At 39.8% G+C, this 26,439-nt stretch overlaps 1 protein-coding gene across 2 annotated transcripts in view; it reads right to left on the minus strand.

The window, feature by feature from the left end:
* The window catches only part of IST1 (IST1 factor associated with ESCRT-III), a 39,693-nt gene that overhangs the window by 11,926 nt on the left and 1,328 nt on the right, over positions 1-26,439 (minus strand). The window contains exons 2-3 of one of the 2 annotated variants that reach the window (XM_061138866.1): positions 1,725-1,827; positions 1,136-1,316 (exon numbers count right to left, since the gene is read on the minus strand). In XM_061138866.1, coding sequence (XP_060994849.1) covers positions 1,136-1,316; positions 1,725-1,812 — 269 coding nt within the window. In that variant the 5' untranslated portion in view covers positions 1,813-1,827. Of the gene's footprint in view, positions 1-1,135; positions 1,369-1,724; positions 1,828-26,439 lie in introns of both variants that reach the window. The other variant, XM_061138868.1, reaches the window with a different exon arrangement.

Genomic DNA, 26,439 nt, shown 5'->3' on the forward strand with positions numbered 1-26,439 from the left:
CATGTCCAACTCTTTGCAACCCCATGGACTTGTAGCCTACCAGGCTTCTCCATCCATAGGATTTTCCAGGCAAGAATACTGGAGTGGGTTGCCATTTCCTTCTCCAGATCTTCCCGACCCAGGGATTGAACCTGGGCATTGTAGGCAGATGCTTTACCGTCTGAGCCACAAATCTCACTGGAACCTCACAATAACTGTAGGCTTATAGCCATTTCTGTCATCCAATTTTGGGGGAAAATCTCAAACTAAGAAACCAGCCCAAGGTCACAAAGTCAGCAAATGGTTGAGCCAAGGCTCAAACTCAAGCCTCTTGATTTCAGATTGCACATTTTCAACAGCTGTCTATACTGAGGTCAGGCCTTCAAGTGAATAGTAAGAAAAATGTCGTTGGGTACATGAAGTGATAGTCCCCGAGTGCTAGCTCCCCACACACAGGAAGAGGCCAGTATCACTCCTTTCTCAAATTCCAGAGGTGATGTGATTTAATCTTCAAATCAAAATACCTTACTTCATCATAGTTCTACAAAATGAAAAAGATCTAGAGGTCTACTGAGTAACACTGTGCCTACAGTTAAACAGTACTGTACTGAGTGCTCAAAAATGTTTTAAGAACTGACTTCCCTGGTGGTCCAGTGGTTGAGAATCTACCTGCCAATGCAGGGGACACAGGTTTGATCCCTGGTCCCGGAATATTTCACAGGCCACGGAGCAACCAAGCCCGTGTGCCACAGCTACTAAGCACACGAGCTCTAGAGGCCATGCTCTGCAACAAGAGAAGCCACCACAAAGAGAAGCCGGAGCACTGCAACTAGAGAGCAGCCCTCACTTGCCACAACTAGACAAAGCCCATGCATAGCAACAAAGACCCAGAGCAGCCAAAAATAAATTTTTTTATAAAAAAATTTTTTTAACTGTTTAAGGCAGATCTTATGTTAAGTGTTCTTATCAAAAAAAGGGATATAAGGAAATTTTTGGAGATGATGACTGCTTTTTTAACATATGATGAAGTGTATAGGTATATATATGCCTATGCCCAAATTCATCAAATTGTATACCTGCACACACTAAATACGTGAAATTTCTTCCGAAATCAACTACACGTCAATGAAGGGAAAAAAAGGACAAAACAGCTTACTTCATAGACTGGATGAGGCCAAATCGAGCCAGGAGCAGGTCACAGTACAGTTCCAGGATCTCCATGGCCTCCACAAGGTAGTCTTCTCGAATGATGTGCTCCACTCGGATTCGAGCTCGTTCATCCTTCCCAGCAGCCAGGTAGTCCGCAATCTCTTTCCTTGCTTTCTGGGCCAATTCCGCTAAAGCACAAATCCCACTCCAGTCACACAGCTGTAGTACATGGGCCCTGGCCTGCAGGCAGACATCCACCCCAAAAGAGAAAAGTCGGTGTTTCTACTATATCCTAGCTCACCCTTCCTTAGCAAACGTAGTCTCATCTATTCTAGAATTTGCTACCTTGTCTAAGTGAGAACAGTGTTTGTATAGTCATTTTATCTATTCCATAGAAAGAGTATGTCCCTTTCCCTGTTACAAAGTGATTCAGTCTAACTAGTCACAAAAGACAGCAGAAATATATCTAAAACTTAGAGGATATAGGGTCCCTAAGACTTCAGAGTGCTAGCCTGAAAGAGCTAATAATAGGGTGCTAGGAATCAACGATGTATTCTGGGAAAAAAAAAAATGGAAGGCAAACACGCACTACTCACTTTTTTTTTTCTCCAACAGTTTAAGACGGTTTATGACTAATCTCAAATTGACTCGTAAACGTTCAGCTTTAAATCCAGAGCCCAGCATGCTGTGTTGTTCCTCCTGGGAAAAGATAAGAAGCACAATGACTTTCAAGTCAAAATTAGTTCAGGAATTAAGACCAGTAAGATAGTGAATTATTTCACATTATAAACCAGAATAATTTTTAAATTCAGATAAATAACATGATGTGACTCACGTTTTTTAAAGGTCATTTGGCTGTAGTGTGGAGAATTGATTGGGGTAGGATAATAATGGAAGTAAGAGGACCAAGGACAAGGCTATTAGAGCAGTCCAAACAAAAGATGAAAACAGCTTAGGATGGGATAGTCAGCAGTAATGGCAGAAGTGATTGCATTGAGATCTATTTTGAACACAGAGATGAAAGAACTTGATGATGGATGAAATGAGTATCTAATCTATGTACTGGCATAGGAGTACAGTGATGAAAACAGAAGCAGGAAGGCCTCCTACTTCTCCCATAAACACAAAGGTAGTGATAAGAAGAGATTATCAAATTTATACCCAAATTCAAAAATATTACCACCTTAAGTCCTCATCAAATCCTCCTACTAAGTCTCAACCTTTAGAAAAAGCTACAGCCCAAGATAACAGAAATATCATTAATATCTACTCATAAAGAAATATACAAAGGGGTAAAAAGCTAAAAAAAAAAAAACTTTATTAATATAAAATTTAATAACAAGGATCCTACTGTATAGGACAAAGAACTAAATTCAATGTCCTATGATAAACCATAATGGAAAAGAATTTTAAAAACAAAGTGTATATATGTACAAGAATCACATTGCTGTACAGCACAAATTGACACTGTAAATCAACTATACTTCAGTTAAAACTAAGAACAAAAACCAAAATAAAATAAATTCGACAACAGAAGGCTATTATTTACCAAGACTTTTGCTGAAGAGCAGAGTTACTGTCAACAAAACCACCCCTGTGGCATCCACAAGACTTTAGTGTAGCACTGTGCACTGACCACTATGCATTCTGTGTGAACACAGCACTATTTATTCCATTAATTGTAAACATGAACTTCAAAACATAACATCCAAACAAAAAGTGAAAAGCGAAAGTGTTAAGTCACTCAGTCCAGACCAATTCTGTGACCCTTTTGACTGTACCCCGCCAGGCTACTCAATCCATGGGATTCTCCAGACAAGAATACTGGAGTCGGTTGCCATGCCCTACACTAGAGCATCTTCCTGACCTAGGAATCGAACCCGCATCTCCTGTGTCTGCTGCATTGGCAGGCAGGTTCTTTACCCACTGACCCATCAGTGAATCCCAACATCCAAACAAAAGCTAGGTCTAACACAGTAGGAGGGGTGCAATCACAATAAAATCAAATCCCATACCCACCAGGTGTGTGATCCACAGACTGCAGAACAATAATACCAAAGAAGTTCTGAGCCCCATTTAAGGATTCCCAGCCTGGAGAATCCCCAGGGAATCAGGCGTTGAGGGCCAGTGCGATTTGATTATAGGACTTCCAGAGGACTGGGGGAAACAGAGACTCCAGTCTTGGAGGGCACAAACAGAATTTTGCACACAGCAAGACCCAGAGGAGAGGAGCAGTGACCACACAGGAGACTGAACCAAAACTTAACTACTAGTGGAGGAGGGCCTCCTGTGGAGGTGTGGGTCAGCAGGGGCTGACCACAGGGATAGGAGCATGGGAAGGTCCCCCTTGGTGTAAACCCTCTTATAGCTAAAGAGACAGGAATAATAGACCACTTTACCTGCCTCCTGAGAAACCTGTATCCAGGTCAAGAAGTAACAGTTAGAATCGGACATGGAACAACGGACTGATTCCATACTGGGAAAGGAGTACATCAAGGCTGTATATTGTCACCATGCTTATTTAACTTATATGCAGAGTACATCATACGAAATGCTAGGAGAAACATCAATAACCTCAGAGATGCAGATGACACCACCCTTACGGCAGAAAGCAAAGAGGAATTAAAGAGCCTCCTGATGAAGGTCAAAGAGGAGAGTGAAAAAGCTGGCTTAAAACTCAACATTCAAAAAACAAAGATCATGGCATCCGGTCCCATCACTTCATGGCAACAAGATGGGGAAACAATGGAAACAGTGACAGACTATTTCTCTATTTTCCTGGGCTCCAAAATCACTGCAGACAGTGACTGCAGCCATGAAATTAAAAGACACTTGCTCCTTGGAAGAAAAGCTATGACAAAGCTAGACAGCCTATTAAAAAGTACAGACACTACTTTGCCAACAAAGATCCGTCTAGTCAAAGCTAGAGTTGGACTATAAAGAGAGCTGAGTGTCAAAGAATTGATGCTCTGCAACTGTGGTGCTGAAGAAGACTCTTGAGAGTCCTCTGGACAGCAAGAACATCAAACCAGTCAATCCTAAAGGAAATTAGTCCTGAATATTCACTGGAAGGACTGATGCTGAAACTGAAGCTCCAATACTTTGGTCACCTGATGTGAAGGGCCCACTCCTTGGACCCTGATGCTGGTAAAGATTGAAGGCCAAAGGCGATGACAGAGGATGAGATGGTTGGATGGCATCACTGACTCAATGCACATGAGTCTGCACAAGCTCTGGGAGATGGTGAAGAACAGGGAAGCCTGGCGTGACGCAGTCCATGGAGTCACAAAGAGTTGGACAACAACGACTGAACAACAAGAGAACCCATTGACCCACAAGCCAAACAACTACAAGGGAGGGAAGGAACCCTACTCATCAGCAGATAACTGGATTAAAGCTTTATTGAGCAAGACCTACTTTTTCCCATTGCCAGTCCCTTCCTCTTAGCCTCATCAATCAGAGGGCAGACAGAAGAAGCAAGAATAAGCACAGTCTCACAGTGGCTAAAACAAAAACCATATTACAGAATGTTAATCACGATGAAAAAGCAGAAAGGTATGTCCCAGATGAAGGGACAAGATAAAATCCCAGAAAAACCACTAGATGAAGTGGCACCCTTCCAGAAAAATAATTCAGAATGATGATAGTGAAGATGATCCAGGATTTCAGGGAAAGAACAGAGGCAAAGATTGAGAAGATGTAAGAAATGTTTATCAAAGACCTACAAGAACTAAAGAACAAACAGATGAATAATACACTAGAAGGAATCAATAGCAGAATAACTGAGTCAGAAGAATGAATAAATGACCTGAAGGACAGAATGATGGAAATCACTGCCATAGAAAAATACAGAAAAAAGAATAAAAAGAAACGAAGACAGCCTAAGAGGCCTCTGGGACAACACTAAACACACCAGCATTCACATTAAACGGGTCCCAGAAGGAGACGAGAGGGAGAAAAGGACCTGAGACAATATTAGAAGAGATAACAGCTGAAAACTTCCCTAATATTGGAAAGGAAATAGTCAATCAAGTCCAGGAAACACACAGAGTCCCAGAAAGGATAAACCTAACGAACACACCAAGACACAGAGTATTCAAACTGACAAAAATTAAAGACAGAGATAAAATATTAAAAGCAACAAGGGAAAAATGACAAATAACATATACAGGAACTCCCATCAGGCTATCAAGTTGATTTCTCAACAAACCCTACAAACCAGAGGGAACTGGGTGATATATTTAAAGTGATGAAAGGGAAGAACCTACAACCAAGAATACTCTACCCAGCAAGTCTCTCCATATTTGATGGAGAAATCAAAAGCTTTCCAGACAAGCAAAAGTTAAGAGAATCCAGCACCACTAGCTTTACAATAAATGTTAAAGGAACTTCTCTAGGCAGGAAACACAAGAGAATGAAAAGAGCTACAGAAAATAAACCCAAAACAATTAAGAACTAAGACCATGCATATTGATAACCACTTTAAATGTAGATAATCACCTTAAATGTAAATGGGTTAAATGCACCAACCAAAAGATAAGAGGCTGGCTGGGTGAATGAAAACATGTGCATGTATACACTTCCACTTACCACATACATCACTCTGCCTGATCCCCCCACCCAAATTGCATGTAATTATTTTATACTGTAGAGTTAATCATGTTCCCATTATGGCTTGCAACTGTAATTATCCTTTTTTTTTTTTTTTTTTTGGTCTGGCTGTTGATTGTGAAAACTGATAAACATCTTTTACTATTGTGATTATGTAACTATTACTCACTTAATACTATTTTATCATGATTGGTCAACAGAAAAATAATACAACTATATCACCAAAGTGAAAGTGAAGTCACTCAGTCGTGTCTGACCCTTTGCAAGCCCATGGACTGTAGCCCACCAGGCTCCTCTGTCCATGGGATTCTCCAGGCAAGAATACTGGAGTGGGTTGCCATTTCCTTCTCCAGGGGATCTTCCTGACCCAGGGATCGAACCCAGGTCTCTGCATTGTAGGCAGACGCTTTGTCATCTGAGCCACCAGGGAAGTCATATCACCAAAACTAGGATCTAACAGAAAAATCTGTAATTTTTTTTTTTTTTTGTAATCACTTTTTAAAATCCAGATGTGTACCAGAATTATCTTGAAATTTTTGAAAAATACACAAATGCTAAGATATTGCTTTCTTCCTTCAGAGCTCCAGATATGTCTCTAATGAGCAGTCATGTTTTAAAACAACTGGTATATGATTATCTTTTACTTTTAGCTAGTTTGTTTCACTTTTTCTACTTCATATTCAGTGCTTCCATTTCATTTAGTTTATGTTCTCCAATAACTCCATCTCTTTTTTTTTTTTTTTCTCAAGGCTTTATCAAGTGAAGCTTGGTAAGAAATGTATACTAAAGACCTACAAGCACTAAACAACAGAAATGAATAGAAAAGCTTTCGTATACCTATACATATGTATAATATATATATATTAGAATAGTTGTTAATTTTGCCTAACTAAAAATTATGACGTTCTGATTCCCCCTGTTTGAGTTAGTATGAATAGAATGCTAGATTTCTAATTTAAAAAGTTATGCTATGCGACAAGCAACAAAGGTTTACTGTACAGCATAAGGAACTAGTCAGTATCTTATAAAAACCTATGATGGAAAACAATTTCAAAAATAATATGCGTGTATTTGTATAACCAAATCACCTTGCTGTGTACCAGAAACATTGTAACGACTATACTTCAATAAAATATACATCTTTAAAGATGGGGGGAAAAAAGCTAGGTCTAACAAAGTAACCAAAGGACAGACAAACCAAAAAAGATACCCAATGTAAGGACGAACATTAGGAATAGTATGTCTGCCTGTGTATAAACCAATAACCACTATCTTCCTTTTGTGAAACTGCCCTTCAGAATCCTTCATCCTTCATTTAATAATTAATCCAAGCTCCAGTTTACAATGGTAAATATCTGGGATCCATTATACTAAATTATGTTCAATCCATTTAACAAATATTGCTGATTATGACAGACAATGGCTAGATGCTGGAGATTAAAAAGAGAAAAAGGCACAGTCCTTGTGATCAGAGAAACTTACATTCTACTTGAAAAAACAGCTAAGAAAATCTGGCAACTACAATATTATTTGCTACGAACCATACCTCTAGACGAGGTGTCAACTGAAAATTATTTTGCCCACAGTCATTTCGCAATGACTGAAGACTTTTGGGTTGTTATGATTGGAGAAGATGCTACTAGCATATAGAGTAGGCATCCAGAGATGCTAACATCCTACAATGAATAGGATCATGCCTCTGCCCCAAACAAAAAAATATCTAGCCCAAAATGTCAAGTGTCAATATTAAGAAACCTACTCTACTGAAAAGACATGTAATCTACTCAGGGATGTTACAGATTTCTTTCTAAGGGAAGGAAGGAAAAGCCCAAGCCAAGTCCTGAAGGACAAACAAAATTCATAAAGTAAAAACACGGTGTGACTATCTTGTGCAGAGGGAGTGATGCATCTAAAATCCAGGTACCAGAGAGAACAAGAAGTTTTATGAGAAACACAAGTTCAACAGAGTTGAAGTATGACATTAATTACATTTTATGCCACCTGTCTCATAATCCTAAACTGAAAACGTCAATTCAAAAATCAGAAGATGTCAGCTGCTACAGTAGGTTGTGTGCTGCCTAGATCCATACGGCATCCTTGTTCTGAAGGCATTCATAACCAGAGATACATGGGAAGCACAAAGACAGGCAGAAAAAAGAGCAACTAGGGCTGTCATTTACTCTACCAGGCACTTGCCCAAGATCAGCCAGCAACTAAGCGGTAAGAGTTCAGAATAAAATCTAAGTGCATCTGAATTCAAAATCTAAATAAACAATCATGATAGGGATAGACGATAGTTATACAAGTAGTTGTAGAAGTCCCAGTTCAGTTCAGTCGCTCAGTCATGTCCAACTCTTTGCGATCCCATGAATCGCAGCACACCAGGCCTCCCTGTCCCTCACTAACTCCCAGAGTTTACTCAAACTCATGTCCATCGAGTCGGTGATGCCATTCAGCCATCTCATCCTCTGTCGTCCCCTTCTCCTCCTGCCCCCAATCCCTCCCAGCATCAAGGTCTTTTCCAATGAGTCGACTCTTCGCATCAGGTGGCCAAAGTATTAGAGTTTCAGTCCTTCCAGTGAACACCCAGGACTGATCTCCTTCAAGATGGACTGGTTGGATCTCCTTGTGGTCCAAGGGACTCTCAAGAGTCTTCTCCAACACCACAGTTCAAAGGCATCAATTCTTCAGCGCTTTCTTCACAGTCCAACTCTCACATCCATACATGACCATGGGAAAAACCATAGCCTTGACTAGACGGACCTTTGTTGGCAAAGTAATGTCTCTGCTTTTTAAGATGCTATCTAGGTTGGTCCTAACTTTCCTTCCAAGGAGTAAGCGTCTTTTAATTTCATGGCTGCAATCACCATCTGCAGTGATTTTGGAGCCCAAGAAAATAAAGTCTGACACTGTTTCCCCATCTATTTCCCATGAAGTGATGGGACCAGATACCATGATCTTAGCTTTCTGAATGTTGAGCTTTAAGCCAACTTTTTCAATCTCCTCTTTCACTTTCATCAAGAGGTTTTTTAGTTCCTCTTCACTTTCTGCCATAAGGGTGGTGTCATCTGCATATCTGAGGTTGTTGATATTTCTCCCCGAAATCTTGATTCTAGCTTGTGCTTCTTCCAGCCCAGTGTTTCTCATGAAGTCACAGTAGGGGACTATAAATAGAGAAGGAAACCTAGGAAACTCTAGGAGGCCACTGTAAGTTAAAGAAAGCTATTGGAGCAGTGTTCAATGAAACAGGCTTGTTTAATTATAAAACTATAAACAAAACCACAAGATATGCCCCAGGCTATTGTTGTTCAGTTGTTCACAGTCATGTCTGACTGTTTGTGACCCCATGGACTGCAACACGCCAGGCTTCCCTGTCCTTCACCAACTCCAGGAGCTTTCTCAAACTCACGTCCATTGAGTTGGTGACGCCATCCAGCCATCTCATCCTCTGTCATCCTCTTCCCCTCCTGCCTTCAACCTTTCCCAGTATCAGGGTCTCTTCTAATGAGCTGGCTCTTTGCATCAGGTGGCCAAAGTATTGGAGCTGCAGCATCAGTCCTTGCAATGAATATTCAGGGTTGACAGCCTTTGGGACTGACTGATTTGCTCGCCCTCCTGTCCAAGGGACTCTCAAGAGTCTTCTCCAACACCACAGTTTGAAAGCATCAATTCTTTGGTGAAGACGACAACATCAGAAGTAGACAGCTGATCCAAGATCTGGACCTGATTCGTATGATTGTTCATAACGTTTTCTTCCTGGTTTTTTGGACTCTTACACATGAATCAAATGTTTTTCTATCATGGGCATGATCTGAAGCAAATTTTATAAATCAATCATATTGTTGGGTTGTGGTCAATTACCTGCATCCAGTACCTCTAGTTTACTTTGGTGGGTTTCTCCCTCCAAGGCTCTGATTGGCTGGCTCTTACAAAGTTTATTTTAGAAGAAAGGAATTATAGCTCTCTCTGGGCTACTACTGATAATCATTAGGTAAGACCAACTCATTTTGCCAAACAAACGTACTTATTCTGACCCTGGCTATAAATATGAATTTTCCCTTAAGGTTACTCAAGCTCAGTAAGAGCAACAGGCTAAATCCTAGTTAAAAAAGAAAAAGTAAACTCTAAACTATTAAGAGGGATGCTTCCTCAGTTATGGGATGGGTTTATCTGGCTAATACCAGGCTATGGTCATTTATCCTAAAGGCCACCCTTATGCTGAAACCAATTAAATCATACCAAAGATAATCAACCTAATAGCACGAGAAAATTAGGCTGGGTGTCTTACGAAAACTGCCAATGTACCATTTCTCGTAAAAGACAGTGAGTGATATGCAACAGATTGCGTCAGAAGACCAGAAATACACTGGCTGGCACTTAACAGAACTAAATGGCTTTGTGGATCCAATCTATGACCCTGGCTTCTACCAGACTGTCTAGGAAGGTGTACTTCAGGACTCCCTTGGGCTCAAGGCCACTTATGTACAAACTTAGATATGACTCCAGCAAATTTACCATCAATACAAACTTTATGGACCAAGAGATCACTATTTCACTGGTATAATCACTTAACAGCTATTTTTGCACCTTCCACAGGACTGGAAAATGTTATTTCTCACATTGAAGCCTTACCAAAATTCAAAAAACGGCATTAAATGATTAATGCAACCAGGCTATTAGCCCACGAAACTCTGAGGTCTCTGTGATAAGAGAAGCTGTCTTACAAAATCGTATGGCCCTTACTATCCTTACGGCTGAAACAGTCAGACTTTATTGTCTTGGGCTCCAAAATCACTGCAGATGGTGATTGCAGCCATGAAATTAAAAGACGCTTACTCCTTGGAAGGAAAGTTAGGACCAACCTAGATAGCATCTTAAAAAGCAGAGACATTACTTTGCCAACAAAGGTCCGTCTAGTCAAGGCTATGGTTTTTCCCATGGTCATGTATGGATGTGAGAGTTGGACTGTGAAGAAAGCGCTGAAGAATTGATGCCTTTGAACTGTGGTGTTGGAGAAGACTCTTGAGAGTCCCTTGGACCACAAGGAGATCCAACCAGTCCATCTTAAAGGAGATCAGTCCTGGGTGTTCACTGGAAGGACTGAAACTCCAATACTTTGGCCACCTGATGCGAAGAGTCGACTGACCTTGATGCTGGGAGGGATTGGGGGCAGGAGGAGAAGGGGACGACAGAGGATGAGATGGCTGAATGGCATCACCGACTCGATGGACATGAGTTTGAGTAAACTCTGGGAGTTGGTGAGGGACAGGGAGGCCTGGCGTGCTGCAATTCATGGGATCGCAAAGAGTCGGACACGACTGAGCGACTGAACTGATCCTTACAGCATCTCAAGGGGGCACCTGTGCTATAATTCAAACTGAATGCTGTGTTTGTATACCAGATGAATCCTCTAATGGGTGCTGTTTCAGGAAGATGATTTGGTTCTGAAAGCTCATGGCTTAAATCCCTATCTGAAACTTTAACCACGTTCAGTTCAGTCGCTCAGTCGTGTCCAACTCTTTGCAACTCCATGAACCGCAGCACGCCAGGCCTCCCTGTCCATCACCATCTCCCAGAGTCCACCCAAACCCATGTCCATTGAGTCAGTGACTCCATCCAACCATCTCATCCTCTGTGGTCCCCTTCTCCTCCTGCCCTCAATCTTTCCCAGCATCAAGGTTTTTTCAAATGAGTCAGCTCTTCGCATCAGGTGGCCAAAGTATTGGAGTTTCAGCTTCAACATCAGTCACATTATTAACTGTTATTACTTGTAATGTGTTTATGAGATTGCTGTCTTTTGTATTATATGATGCATAACCAGGCCCTCATCCAAATTAATGACAATTAAAACATCTTGAAGAAATAGATCACATTTATTACACAGAATAATTGCAATAGTGTGATTCTAGGTATGGGAAGAGGCAACAAGGGAAATAACTCCTGGATCCTATTAGGTTAGAAGACAGAGGATCCAGAGACTTTTTTTTTTATCAATGGGCCTAATTCCATTGATTGAGAAATTAACACATGGAGTGACAGACAAATCACCAAAGATCTTTACCTGATCTGGGATAAGTCTCCCAGCACCATGGGACATAAAAATAAAGTCATGAAATGTCTCCCAAATACGGTCAAATTTATTACCATGGAGTTCAGTTCAGATCAGTCGCTTAGCTGTGTCCGACTCTGCAACTCCATGGACTGCAGAATCCCAGGCCTCCCTGTCCATCACCAACTCCCAGAGTTTACTCAAACTCATGTCCATTGAGTCGGTGATGCCATCCAACCGTCTCATCCTCTGTCATCCCCTTCTCCTCCCGCCTTCAATCTTTCCCAGCAACAGGATCTTTTCAAATGAGTCAGCTCTTCGCATCAGGTGGCCAAAGTATTGGAGTTTCAGCTTCAGCATCAGTCCTTCCAATGAATATTCAGGACTGATTTCCTTTAGGATGGACGGGTTGGATCTCCTTGGGGTTCAAGGGCCTCTCAAAAGTCTTCTCCAACACCACAGTTCAAAAGCATCAATTCTTCAGCACTCAGCTTTCTTTATAGTCCAACTCTTACATCCACACATAACTACTGGAAAAATCATAGCTTTGATTAGACGGACTTTTGTTGGCAAAGTAATGTCTCTGCTTTTTAATATGCTGTCTAGGTTGGTCATAGCTTTTCTTCCAAGGAGTAAGCGTCTTTTAATTTCATGGCTGCAATCACCATCTGCAGTGATTTTGGAGCCCCCCAAAATAAAGTCTCTCACTGTTTTCATTGTTTTCCCATTTATTTCCCATGAAGTGATGGGATCTTAGTTTTCTGAATGCTGAGCTTTTAGCCAACTTTTTCATTCTCCTCTTTCACTTTCATCAAGAGGCTCCTTAGTTCTGCCTCACTTTCTGCCATAAGGGTGGTGTCATCTGCATATCTGAGGTTACTGATATCTCTCCCGGCAATCTTGATTCCAGCTTGTGCTTCATCCAGCCCAGCGTTTCTCATGATGTACTCTGCATATAAGTTAAATAAGCAGGGTGACAATGCACACCCTTGACATATTCCTTTCCCGATTTGGAACCAGTCTGTTGTTCCATGTCCAGTTCTAACTGTTTTTCCTGACATGCCTACAGGTTTCTCAAGAGGCAGGTCAGGCGGTCTAGTATTACCATCTCTTTCAGAATTTTCCAGAGTTTGTTGTGGTCCACACAGTCAAAGGCTTTGGCACAGTCAATAAAGCAGAAGTAGATGTTTTTCTGGAACTCTCTTCATTTTTCAATGATCCAACGGATGCTGGCAATTTGATCTCTGGTTCCTCTGCCTTTTCTAAATCCAGCTTGAACATCTGGAAGTTCACGCTTCATGTACTATTGAAGCCTGGCCTGGACAATCTTGAGCATTACTTTAGTAGCGTGTGAGATGAGTGCAATTGTGTGGCAGTTTTGAATTTCTTTGTATGGCACTGCTTTTCTTTGGGATTGGAATGAAAACTGACCTTTTCCAGTCCTGTGGCCACTGCTGGGTTTTCCAAATTTGCTGACATATCGAGTGCAGCATTTTCACAGCATCATCTTTTAGGATCTGAAATAGCTCAACTGGAATTCCTTCACCTCCACTAGCTTTGTTCATAGTGATGCTTCCTAAGGCCCAGGACTTCACATTCCAGGATGTCTGGCTCTAGGTAAGTGACCACACCATCATGATTATCTGGGTCGTGAAGATCTTTTTTGTAGTTTTTTTGGTATAGTTTCATGCAAAAATGGGCAAAATAAAGGACAGAAACGGTGTGGACATAACAGAGGCTGAAGAGATTAAGGAGAGGTGGCAAGAATACAGAGAAGAACTATTACCATGGGGAGGTGCTAGGAAATGAAAATACCTCCTGCCGTATCAATAAACAAGAAATGTCACGGCTATCAGCGATTTCTGGCCTCCAAATGTGAATGAGCGCTCCCCAAACTGCCATCAACAGATGCTGCCAACCCCCATGGTGACTGCTAAGCAGGGGATGGGGGATGTTGATGCAAAAAAGCAGCCATCTGCCACTCCTTCAGGTGAACAAGGAAAACAGAATTTGGCCCTGGGTAGATGAGGTGCATATGGAAGGAATGAATTCAGTGCATCCAGAGGCTTGCCTCTTCCCATACATAGAATGCAAAACTCAACTGGATAACCTCATCTTTGATGTTCAAACTGCCTGCTCCCTTTGTTACAAACTTGTTCACAGCCTCATTTCCCCTCCTCCTGCCTTAGAACAGTCTCTCAGAACTGAGGTGCTGTTTCCTGGACTGCAGTTCTCATGTTATCCCAAACAAAACTTAATGGGCAACTCTCAAGTTGTGCATATTTTTTAGTCAACACCTATATGTAAACTCTTTTCAAATCTAAGGAATTTGGACTAACACTAAAACCAAATCTACGTCAGAAAGACGTAATTTGGAATTTCTATCAAAAGACATGTAATATAAATAAATTCATTTGCCTCCTTAGAAAAGTAAAATGTTAACTCCTCAGTAAACATTATCAGAACAGGTATCTAAAGTGGCTAGACACTGAAAGACACCACACAAAGAGACAGGTAATAAAGGGTAGCTTTTGTAACATGGAGAAACTCTGGAGGGTATAAGGACACCTTTACTTCACATATTTATCAAAGATGGGTCAACATCCACAAATGTTAGTTTGGGACCATGCTCAAACAGCTTGGGAACAAAAGGAACCCAACCAATCACACGAATAGGGACTTAGGTCCTAAAATTCTCTGAAAGAGGAACTGAATGTTTTCTGCTACAAATATAAATCCAACATTGTGAAGGAAGTTGAAAATACCAAAAAGGTGTCTATATTTCACAGTGACTCTTTTGGCTGGGAATGTAAGGAGAGACTTTCTCTCCCCATATAACCCTACTGTAAACCTACTATAGAAAGTAGATAAAAATAAACCTAAATTACTAATCTTATGATTCAGGAATAACATTTTTCAGATTTACAAAAGTAAAATCATAAGGCCCCTTTGAAGGAGTCTAAGAATTAGGGTATCAGCTAGAAACACACAGTATCCACACCTGGTTAAAGTGAGGAGAATTCAATAAAGATACTACTTACTAAGGTGTGGGTAATGTTTAAAGAAAAGAACAAAGGATAATGAATTGCCCCAGAACCATATATACATCTAGGCCTGAATGGGCAAGATGAAGAAGTGGAACCTGGGGAGGGTAGCTATCCATAAAGGGCCACCAGCAAAGATTTACACTGGTGGAGGCACAGAGAATTTGCACCCGTCATTCTCCTGCAGGTCCATCTGTCCCTTAACTGGAAGCCAGGAAGCAAAGGGGCCCACACACACAGTACACATGAATGAGCCTCCAGGGATATAGATCAGAGGGAAGAAAAAAGTATGTGGCTTTGGAGGAGGGAAGAGAAGATATCCAGCCAAAGACTTGATTTTTACACAAGACCAAAGAAGCCAGAAACTAGATCTAACAAAGCAACCTCTGGTTCACACTGTACTAAGACTTGTTAATCAAGCTAGAAAACTTAAGCTAAATGGTGTTTCTACGATAATAAAGGAACATAATTTAAGTTATTACAATATAATCTCTAAAGTCCCTTTCAACCCTAAGGTTCTGCAAGACACTAAATATTCTACTGTACTGAAACAGGCCAAAAGGCATAAATAATCAAGATTAATCCTCAAGACAGCTCTTGAAAATCTTACTTCTTGAAAGAAACATAATTTGTACACCCATGTTCATATCAGCATTATTCATTATAGCTAAGAAGTGGAAACAATCTGTCCAATGAAAAATGAATGGATAAACAAATGTATATATATGTGTGTGTGTATATATACACACACACAGTGAAGTACTAATATTAATACAGTCCAATAGTCCATGTTGTAGCACATCAAAGAACTTTCTTCCACTTAAGGTTAAATAATAGTCTATTCATCTATCAGTATTCTAACAGTATTAGCCTATTAGTATTTAATAATATCCATGTCTTAATAGTAAATATACACATATACCTTGCTAAGTCACTTCAGTCGTGTCCGACTCTGTGCGACCCCATCCCTGGGATTCTCCAGGCAAGAACACTGGAGTGGGTTGCCATTTCCTTCTCCAATGCATAAAAGTGAAAAGTGAAAGTGAAGTCACTCAGCCATGTCCAACTCTTCGCGACCCCATGGGCTGCAGCCTACCAGGCTCCTCCGTCCATGGGATTTTCCAGGCAAGAGTACTGGAGTGGGGTGCCATTGCCTTCTCCGACACATACCTTAGGATCATGCAAATTCTATTCCTGGACATATACCCCCAAGGAAATTTGTACAGAAGCCATGAAGACACAGGCATATGGATTCTGTGGTAGTGAGGTGGACGAATGCCAAGTCTCCATTACAAAATGAAAGATAAAATGTAACACAAACATGACAGAATACCATCCAGCCAACAGAATTAATGAACTAGCTATATATACTTACAGCAACGTGAATAGTCCTTAAAAGCAGAAGGAAAAAAGTAAAGAACAGGGAGGGTTCTAGGTTCAATTCCTTTCACTGAATGAAGCTATAAATCCTGAAAAGCATATATGGAGCAGCTTTTTGAAGATTCTGAAAAGTAAATAAGAGAAGTTGGATAGAGACCAAATTTGATACACCAATAAAGTAGCAGTGAGTTTATCATTTTTTCCCTCTATTTCCTAGATGCAAGGCAGTCTGAAACCAGAAGTGAGCACTGACACAGGAAAAGTATGAACAGCAAGAGAAGCTCAACTCTCTAGTCCTGTCTTGAGAAGCCAGAAAGAGGATCCCTGGTGTGGACAGACTGAGTGAAATACACCAAATCAGTAAAGTCAACTCACAGAAAAAACAATCAACGTACATCAATGCTGAGATTATACAGTAGCTGGAATTGACAAAGGCTTTAAAGCAGCTACTATGAAAATATTTCAACAATTCAACTACACTTCAATAAAAAATAAATTTAAAAAACATTGCAACAATTAAGGGCAAATACTCTTGAAATGAATGACTAGAAAATCTCAGTAAAGAAACAAACAAACAAACAAACAAAAAAATCAAGAGGAAACAATTTTTTTTTTTTTTGACCCTCTATGCACCTTGCAAGATCTTAGTTCCTTGACCAGAGATCAAACCCAGCCCCTAAACCCAGGTCCTGGCAGTGAAAGCACCGAGTCAGAAGCACTGGATCACCAGAGAATTCCTGAGGAAACAAACTTTAGAACTGAAAAATACAATAATCAAAAGAGGGGCTTCCCTAGTGGCTCAGTGGTAAAGAATCTGCTTGTCAATGCAGGAAACATGGGTTTGATCCCTGACCTGGGAAGATCCCATATACCACATAGCAACTAAACCTGTGCACCACAACTATTGAGCCTGTGCTTTAGAGCTGGGGAACTGCAACTACTGAAGCCTGTATGCTCTAGAGCCTGTGCTCCACAACAAGAGAAGCCACCTCAATGAGAAGTTCGCACACAGCAACAAGAGAGTAGCCCCTGCCTGCCTCAATTTGGGAAAAGCCAACACAGCATCAAAGGCCCAGCACAGGCAAAAATAAATAAAATCTGTTTTTAAAAAATGCTAAAAACTCATCCCATTAAAAAAAAAAAAAAAACTCATCCTATGGGCTGGATGAAAAAAAAAAAGTGAAGTCGCTCAGTCGTGTCTGACTCTTTGCGACCCCATGGACTGTAGCCCACCAGGCTCCTCCGTCCATGGGATTCTCCAGGTAAGAATACTGGAGTGGGTTGCCGTTTCCTTCTCCAGGGGATCTTCCCGACCCAGGGATCGAACCCAGGTCTCCCGCATTGCAGGCAGACGCTTTAACCTCTGAGCCACCAGGGAAGCTATATGGGCTGGATAGCAGAAAGGAAATGACAATGGAAAGTGCCAATGCACTTGAACATAGATCAATACTAAGTATTCAATCTGAAAAAAGAGATTTAAAAAAAAACACTGAAAAAAGTGATCAAAGTCTCAGATATCTGTAGAAACATTAAAGGATCTAATATTGCATTGTCAGAATCTCAGAAGGATGGGAGAAAACAGTTTAGTACCCAAAAACTTTTGGAAAAATATTGGGTGAAAACTCTCCAAATTTAGCAAAATAAATAAATCTACAGACTAAAAAACTCAGAGAGCTCTGAATAATCCCAAAGAAACATATGCTCAGAGTCATCTTAATCAAACTGCTTATAACTAAAGACAAATTTTTAAAATACTGAAAGCAGCCCAAGAAAAACACATTACCTATAGATCATCTATTCAAATAATAAGACTTCCCATCAGAAACCACAGAGGCGAAAAGGAAGTATGACCAGAAAAGAACTTTCAACCCAGAATTCTATACCCAGTGAAAATACCCTTCAGAAATACAGGGGAAATGAGTCATTCTCCAGTTTTCCCAGGTGGTTCAGTGGTAAAGAATCTACCTCCCAATGCAGGAGACACAGGAGATGCAACTTCCACCCCTGAGTCAGGAATACCCCCTGGAGGAGGAAATGGCAACCCACTCCAGTATTCTTGCTGAGAAACTCCCATGGACGAAGGAGCCTGGTAGGCTACAGTCCATGAGGTCGCAAACAGTCGGACACTACTCAGCACACACACAAGTCACTCTCAGATGAGGGAACATTAATAAGAAAACTTGGAACACTAAAATAAAGGAAGAAACGGCAAATATTTATATCTTACATTACAGAAATGGCAAATATCTGGGTAAATACAATGGATGATTGTTCTCTTGAGTCTCTTAAAATGTATTTGACAGTTAAAAGCAAAACTAATAACACTGATGGATTTTTTTTCCAACACATGTAAACATAATACATAAGATAACCACAACATAACAGTATGAATGGGGAGGGAGCAAGGTAAAGGGAACTACATGATATTTCTATTAATACATTCCACAAGAAGTGATAAAATACTAAGTAGATTGTGAAAAGTTAAGTATGTCCACTATAATTCCTAGATTGACCAGTAAAACATACTATATCAAAAAAAGACTAAAAAGCTGGACAGATTTTAAACTTGACTAAACTGCTCAAATAACCCAAGATAAGGCATGCAAGCAGAAAGAGAAATGAAAAACAGAAAACAATAATAAAGTGGTAGACCTAAATTCAAATATACTAACAATTACATAAGTAGAAATTATCTAAACATGACAATTTTTAAAAGAGGTTGTCAGAAATGTAACTATGTATGGTGACAGATGTTAACTAGGCTTACCAGATAGTTCAAAAAATGATCAAACTATATACTGCCAAGGTTAAATTCACATCGATAATGCAGGAAGGTTAAAAGTATGAAAAAAAGTATATCATGCAAACAGTAGTCAAAAGAAAGCAGAAAGTTGTACCTTTCAACCCCTCCACCCATTTCATTACAAATTTCCAGTTATAAAATACTGTAAATGAGTCATGGGATGTTATGTACAATGTGGTATAGTGACTATGATTAATATTATATTACGTATTTTGAACTGTGGGGTTGTAGAAGACTCTTGAGAGTCCCTTGGACAGCAAGGAGATCAAACCAGTCAATCCTAAAGGAAATTAACCCTGAATATTCATTGGAAGGACTGATGCTGAAGCTCCAATACTTTGGCCACCTGATGCAAAGAGCTAACTCACTGGAAAAGATCCTGATCCTGGGAAAGATTGATGGCAAGAGGAGAAGGGGACAACAGAAGATGAGATGGTTGGATGGCATCACTGACTCAATGCACATGAGTTTGAGCAAGCTCTGGGAGATGGTGAAGGACAGGGAAGCCTGGCATGCTGCAATCCATTGGGGTCGCAGAGAATCAGACACAACTGAGCAACTGAACAACAACAACAAATTACAAAGCTACTAAGAAAATAATTTTTTTTTTTTTTTTTTTCTTTTTTTTGGCCCAGGTGCCGAGTATGTGGGATGTGGGATCTTAAGTTCCCTGACGAGAGATTGAACCTGCACCACCTGCAATAGAAATGCAGAGTCTTAACCACAGGATCGCCAGGGAAGTCCCAAGAGAATGGATCTTAAAAGTTCTCATCAAAAGAGGAAAAAACTGTAACTATGTATGGTGACAGATGTTAACTAGACTTACTGATGGCATCACTGACTCAATGGACATGAATTTGAGCAAACTCCGGGAGATGGGAGGACAAGGAAGCCTGGGGTCGCAAAGAGTTGGACTCGAATTAGAGACTGAACAACAACAAAAATTTAACATGGTAATCATTTTGCAATACATACAAATATCAAAGCATTATGTTGTATACCTCAAACTAATGAAGTTATATATCAATAATACTTCAACTTTAAAAAAAAAGCTGAAGGGGCTATGCTGTTAGACAAAGTAAACTTCAGCAAGAAAAACCAGGGATACAAAGGGATATTATATAATCACAGAAGGGTGAATTCACAATGAAAATGAAACAACCTAATAGCGAATGCAACCTAATAGTGAATGCACAATAAAGCTTCAAAATACAAGAAACAACAAAAGACAGATAGGACAGGACAAAGAAACAAATCCTTAACTGTAGTTGGGCACTTCCAACATACTTCCCTTTGAAATTTCTTAAATTAGCAAACAGAATATCAGCAAGAGTACAGAACTGAACACCAATAATAACCAATTATATCTCACAGACATTTACAGAACACTCCACTCAACACAGCAATGCACAGGGAACATTTATGAATGTAGACCACATCCTGGGTTACAAAACAAGCTTTAACCAATTAAACAGAACTGAAGTCACACAAGGTATATTCTTTAACTGCAATGGAAATTAATCTAAAATCAGTAATAAGAAAGATAACAGAAAATCTCCAAACACTTGTAAATTAAACACTACACTTCTAAATAATATATGTCAAAGAGGAAGTTTCAAGTGGAAATTATTTTTAAAAGTTTAAACTGCAAGAAAATGAAAATTAAAATATAACATCAAAATGTGTGTGTGAAGCTAAAGGAGTGCTTGGGGAAATTTTACAATTTTAAATGCTAGCATTAGAAAAGAAGGAAGGTATGAGAGACAGTTTTTCGAGGTTGAAGCCTGGTGTCTCTCTCTTTGCCTGATAAAGCAATAAAGTTACTCTTTTCTACTTCCTGCCCCCCCCCCCAAAAAAAAGGAAAAGAAAGGTCTCAAATTAGTAAACTAAGCTTCCACAAGTAACTGTAAAAAGAGAAAAATTAACCCAAAGCAAGCAGAAAGAAACAATTAAAAGGTAAAAATCAATGAAACTGAAAAGAGGAAAATCAATGATATCAAACACTGGTTCTTTGGAAAGAAGGATGGAAGTGGCAGGGGGGACACACATTACCAGTATCAGGACTGAAAGAGAGGGATATCATTACAGGGCCTATAAATACTAAAAGGGACATTATTACTAACTTGGGCTTCCCAAATGATGCAGTGGTCAAGAGTCTGCCTACCAATGCAGAAGCTCAAGAGATGTGGGTTACAAAGAGTCCCTGGAATAGGAAATGGCATCCCACTCCAGTATTCTTCCCTGGAAAATTCCATGGACAGAGGAGCCTGAAGCACTACATTTCATGGGGTCAGACACAATTGAACACAAGCACACACACATATTACTAACTTACACCTATAAATTCAACAATGAGACAAAATGGACAAATCTGTTAGAAGTGCAATTTACCAAAACTGACGCATGAAGGAACTATATTCAACATTTGTAATAACCTATAATGGAAAAGATTCTGAAAAAGTAAATATATGAATGACAATCACTTTGCAGTACATCTGAAACTAACACAACATTGTAAGTCAACTACAATAAAAAAAAAAAAAAAAAAAAAGCTGGACTTCCTTGCTGGTACAGTGACTAGGAATCTGCCTACCAATGCAGGGGACATGAGTTTGATCCCTAGTCTGGAAGATTTCGCGTGCCACGGAGCAACTAAGCCAGTGCACCACCACCACTGAAACCTGAGCACTCTAGGGCCCTTGAGTGACAACTACTGAGCCCTCAGGCTGCAGCTACTGAAGCCCAAGAGCCTAGAACCTGTCCTTCAAAACAAGAGAAGCCACCACAATGAGAAGTACATGCAGCACAACTAAAAGTAGCCCCACTCATCGCAACTAGAGAAAGCCCGAGTGCAGCAATGAAGACCCAATGCAACCAAAAAGTAAAATAAGTAATTTTTTAAAAACTGACTCAAAAGAAATACAAAATATAACTGCCCCTTATACATGAGAAAAATTGAATCTAAAATTAAGAAACATTCCAAAAGAAAATCCAGGCCCAAGTGCCTTCTCTGTTAAACATTTAAGGAAATTCTATCAAACACTTAAGGTAACTTAGCACTGATATTTACATGAACTCTCACACCTCAAGGGCTTCCCAGGTGGCTCAGTTGTAAAGAATCCACCTGCCAAGCATGATCCCTGGGTCAGGAAGATCTCCTGGTGAAGGAAATGGCAACCCACTCCAATATTCCTGCCTGGAGGAGCCTGGCGGGCTACAGTCCAAGGGGTCACAAAAGAGTAGGACACTACACTTAGAGTCCAAAAACAACAACATTCCTCAAAAGGCTGGTATGAGGATTAAATGAAAATTTGTGGATTTTAGGGCATTTCCTGGCGGTCCAACGGCTAGGAATCCACACTTTTCACTGACTAAAGCCAGAGTCAATTCCTGGTGAGGGTACTAAGATCCTGGAAGGTGGCAAAAAAATAAGTAAAACTCCAGTCAACAGACCCATACCTAAAAGGTCTAATCATCTAAAGATTAGCTGATAGGTTATTAGCTAATAGCTGGTGGCCCACTAGTTCAGAATCCACCTGCCAATGCAGAGGATATGGGTTCAATCCCTGGTGCAGAAAGATCCCACATGCTGTGGGGCAACTAAGCCCACCGTGCCACAACTACTGAAGCCCCAACGCCCTAGAGCCTATGCTCCGCTACAAGAGAAGCCACTGCCATGATTCACCAGTGCACTGCAACCAGAGTAGCCCCTGCTCATTGCAACTAGAGGAAGCCAGTGCACAGCAATGAAGACCCAGCGCAGCCAAAAATAAAAATTTTAAAATAAAGATTAGCTGATTAATGAACTTTTTCAAAACTGAAGACTAGGACTTCCCTGATAGTCCAGTGGTTAAGAATCTGCCTGTCAATGTAGGAGACACAGGTTCAATCCCTGGCCTGGGACGATTCCACATGCCTCAGGGCAGCTAATAACTGCTAATAAAAAAAAAAAAAAAATGAAGAATACTTGAGGTACAATATAAGTTACAGGTATACAATACATCGGCTCACAATTTTTAAAGGTTATACTCCATTATTACATGGAATTTTAAATGTTTTGGATTAAAATAAAAAGTTAATGTATTTGCATCTTTTTCCCCTTGCTTTAACTGTTTCAACCTCATTGGAGAATTTCAGCTGTAATGAGTTTAGCTCTCCTCAAGGTTGCTGCTGCTTTTAGTCACTATGCCGTGTCTGACTTTTTTTTTTTCTCTTTTTTCTTTTTTTGACTCACTATTTCTAAGGTTCCACTGTTACTCCCACACTGTCTCATACAGTACTTAGTACAAAGCTGTCACTTGTTTATTATGTTAATAGGAAATTTAACTAAAAATAAGTCTTTTGAGTTCCACAAACTTAAGAGAATCTAGTTTTGTTTTAGATTTAAGGAAAGGAAAATAATTTGCCAAAATATTTTGTCAACTTGAGTTCAGAGGACTTTCAACTTTCAGAAATTAGACTCCTATTCTACAAAAACTAATCATTAAGGACATTGACACTAAACCACAAGGTATTAACTATTATTTACCTTATTTAGGACATGTCCAAAGTAACTACCAATATATGTAAAAATAAAAACATTAGACTCAAAGCTTATCTAATAAAAAAGGTCGATTTAATTATCATTTTAGGATTTTTTTTTCTTTTGGCCCTGCCTTGAAGCTTGCAGTATCTTAATTCCTCGACCAGGGAGCCAACTCATGTCCCAGCAGTAAAACCACCAAGTCCTAACCTCTGAACTGCCAGGGAATTCTTCCAATTCAGGATTTGAACTTGTGTTTCCAAAGCTACCATCAACTTTGTATCCTGAGTGATTCAGAATACTAATTTTAGGAATAACCTAGAAGTTAATAAACTATTGTGGTCAAGTCACTATTTTATACATATACAAATAATTATATACAGAAAAAAATATGTAAACACATGTATATGTGAATACACATATACATTACCATATACTAATACTGCCCAATACCTAATTTAAAACTGTCATTTGATTCAGAGCTTATTCTAAACTCATTGTGTACCTCAAGATTTTTACTGCCGTTCATCCACTCACCAAACATTTTTGAGTGCTAGTCAATCAAGTAAGGCTTCCCAGGCAGTTCAGTGGTAAAGAAACTGCTGGCCAATGCAGGAGACTCAGGTTTGATCCCCAAGTCCAGAAGTTCCCCTGGAGTAGTAAATGGCAACCCACTCTAGTATTCTTGCCCGGAGGAGCCTGGCAGGCTACAGTCCATGGAGTCCCAAAGAGTCGGATACAACTGAGCACGCACATATGCACATTCTATCAAGTACTGTGCCAAGCAGATAGAGACAACAGACATTTAAGTAATACCCTAGTGTTTTAAGGAGTTCACAGTTTAATGAAGATAAGTGACACAAAAACAACTATAAGACACAAAAACACCTATAACATAAACCTTATAGGGACTTCCCTGGTGGTCCAGTGGTTAAGAATTCACCTGCCAATGCAGGGGATACAGGTCCAGTCCCTGGTCTGGTTGGGAAGATTCCACGTGCCTTGAGGCAACTAGGCCTCTACACCACAACTAGTGAGCCCATGCACTCCACAACAAGAGAAGCCACCACAACGAGAAGCCCATGTACTGCAACGAAGACCGAGCGCAGCCAAAAGTTAATTTTTAAAAAAGGGAAACTATAAATCTTCTAAAAGGATTATGAACTAGTGATTGTGAAATTACTTCTCAGTATTTTAATTACATCACCATTATGTCACACATTGGTCAGCAACCTCATGTTCTCTTCTGGGCTCTTTCAAATCCTTCATTTTACCCCTGTCCTTAAAGTTGGAACAACAAACTGATCTAGTCCTTCTTTTATCACCCAGCTTCAGGAGCCTTTTAAAATTGGATAAACTCTCCATTCTGAATAAGGGAAAGTGTAAAACCATGGACTGGGCCATTCCTCATGTTACCCTTGGAGAGAGAAGGGACAGACTGCTGCAGCTCATAACAGCTTCCCAAATTTTCAGTGAAGCTGCCCAGAGAGAGTAATCCTGAAAACTTTAAAGTGTCTAAAAAGTAGCAAAACAGACCATTAAGTCCCAAGAAACCAACTTGAGAGTCTTGTAGCTCCAAAAGAACCAAACTGGGAAAGGAGGCAACAGTCTATAGTACACAGAATACCATTTTTTTAGTATATAGGAAAACTATTTGAAATGTATTATTTTATTTATCCTGAACACCTCTTTCTTATAAGGGATATGAACAGATTCAGGTATCATTCAGGCACTGCAGATATGAATAAGTGACATAAAAGTACAAACAAGCTAGAAGACATTTCCACAATACAGCCCAATTCTTAAAACCATCTCACATACAGAAACGTCAAGTTTACTGTATTTTCAAACTGTACTCAAATCATCAGTGACCAAACTAATCAAGACTGAAAATTTAATAAAAGACCACAAAACCAGCTATCATGTGTAACTCACAAGAAAAGTACAGACTTCAGAATTCAGAGACCATCAAGATTTTCCGGAAGGAGCTATAAATATTGAAATGCATAAGACTTTATGACAGTAACTTTACCTTGTTTCTCAATAAAAGTAATATAAAAAGCAATACAAAAAATTCGTTGGGCATACTTTCACAAAGAGTTTCTCTTAAGGCTTATTTTTACAAAGTTGTAATCACAGACTCGAATCACTAGTGAATTTTATCACTTATCATATCTGCTACAGTCTTTAGTATTATACTTTAATGGCTGCCTAATAGTACATTGAGTAATCATTTTTAATAATTTCCCAACCTTTTTTATATTTGCCATATAAATGCTGAAATTAGTATTCATGTGTATACTACTTTTTCTGTATTTTAAATTATCTCATTAGACTATACTCTCTGCTAGTTTCATTTTTAAATCAGGATAGACTTTGTGTCATTGGGAATTAATTGTGATTTTAAAGGAAAAGTGAAAGTCGCTCAGTCCTGTCAGACTCTCTGCAACCCCACAGACTACACAGTTATGGAAATCTCCAGGCCAGAATACTGGAGTGGGTAGCCTTTCCCTTCTCCAGGGGATCTTCCCAACCCAAGGATCGAACCCAGGTCTCCCACATCACAGGTGGATTCTTTACAAGCTAAGGCACCAGGGAAGACCAAGAAAACTTGAGTGCGTAGCCTATCCCTTCTCCAGTGCATCTTCTGACCCAGGAATTGAGGTGGGGTCTCCTGAATTGCAGGCGGATTCTTTTACCAGCTGAATTACCAGGGAAATTATTTTAAAGGAATGAGTCGGGGATTTTTTTTAAAAAATTATTTTAAAGGAATAGAGTCGGGGATTCCCGGGCTCCCAATCATTGAGACTCCAGAGGCAAAGGAAGACAGGAAGAAGGAAAACAATCTGGACAGAACAATAACACTATTTCAAAAATTAGAAGACTTAGGAAACTGGATGAC

Source organism: Dama dama, chromosome 4 (genome assembly GCF_033118175.1).
Source record: "Dama dama isolate Ldn47 chromosome 4, ASM3311817v1, whole genome shotgun sequence".
Taxonomy (NCBI): Eukaryota; Metazoa; Chordata; class Mammalia; order Artiodactyla; family Cervidae; genus Dama; species Dama dama.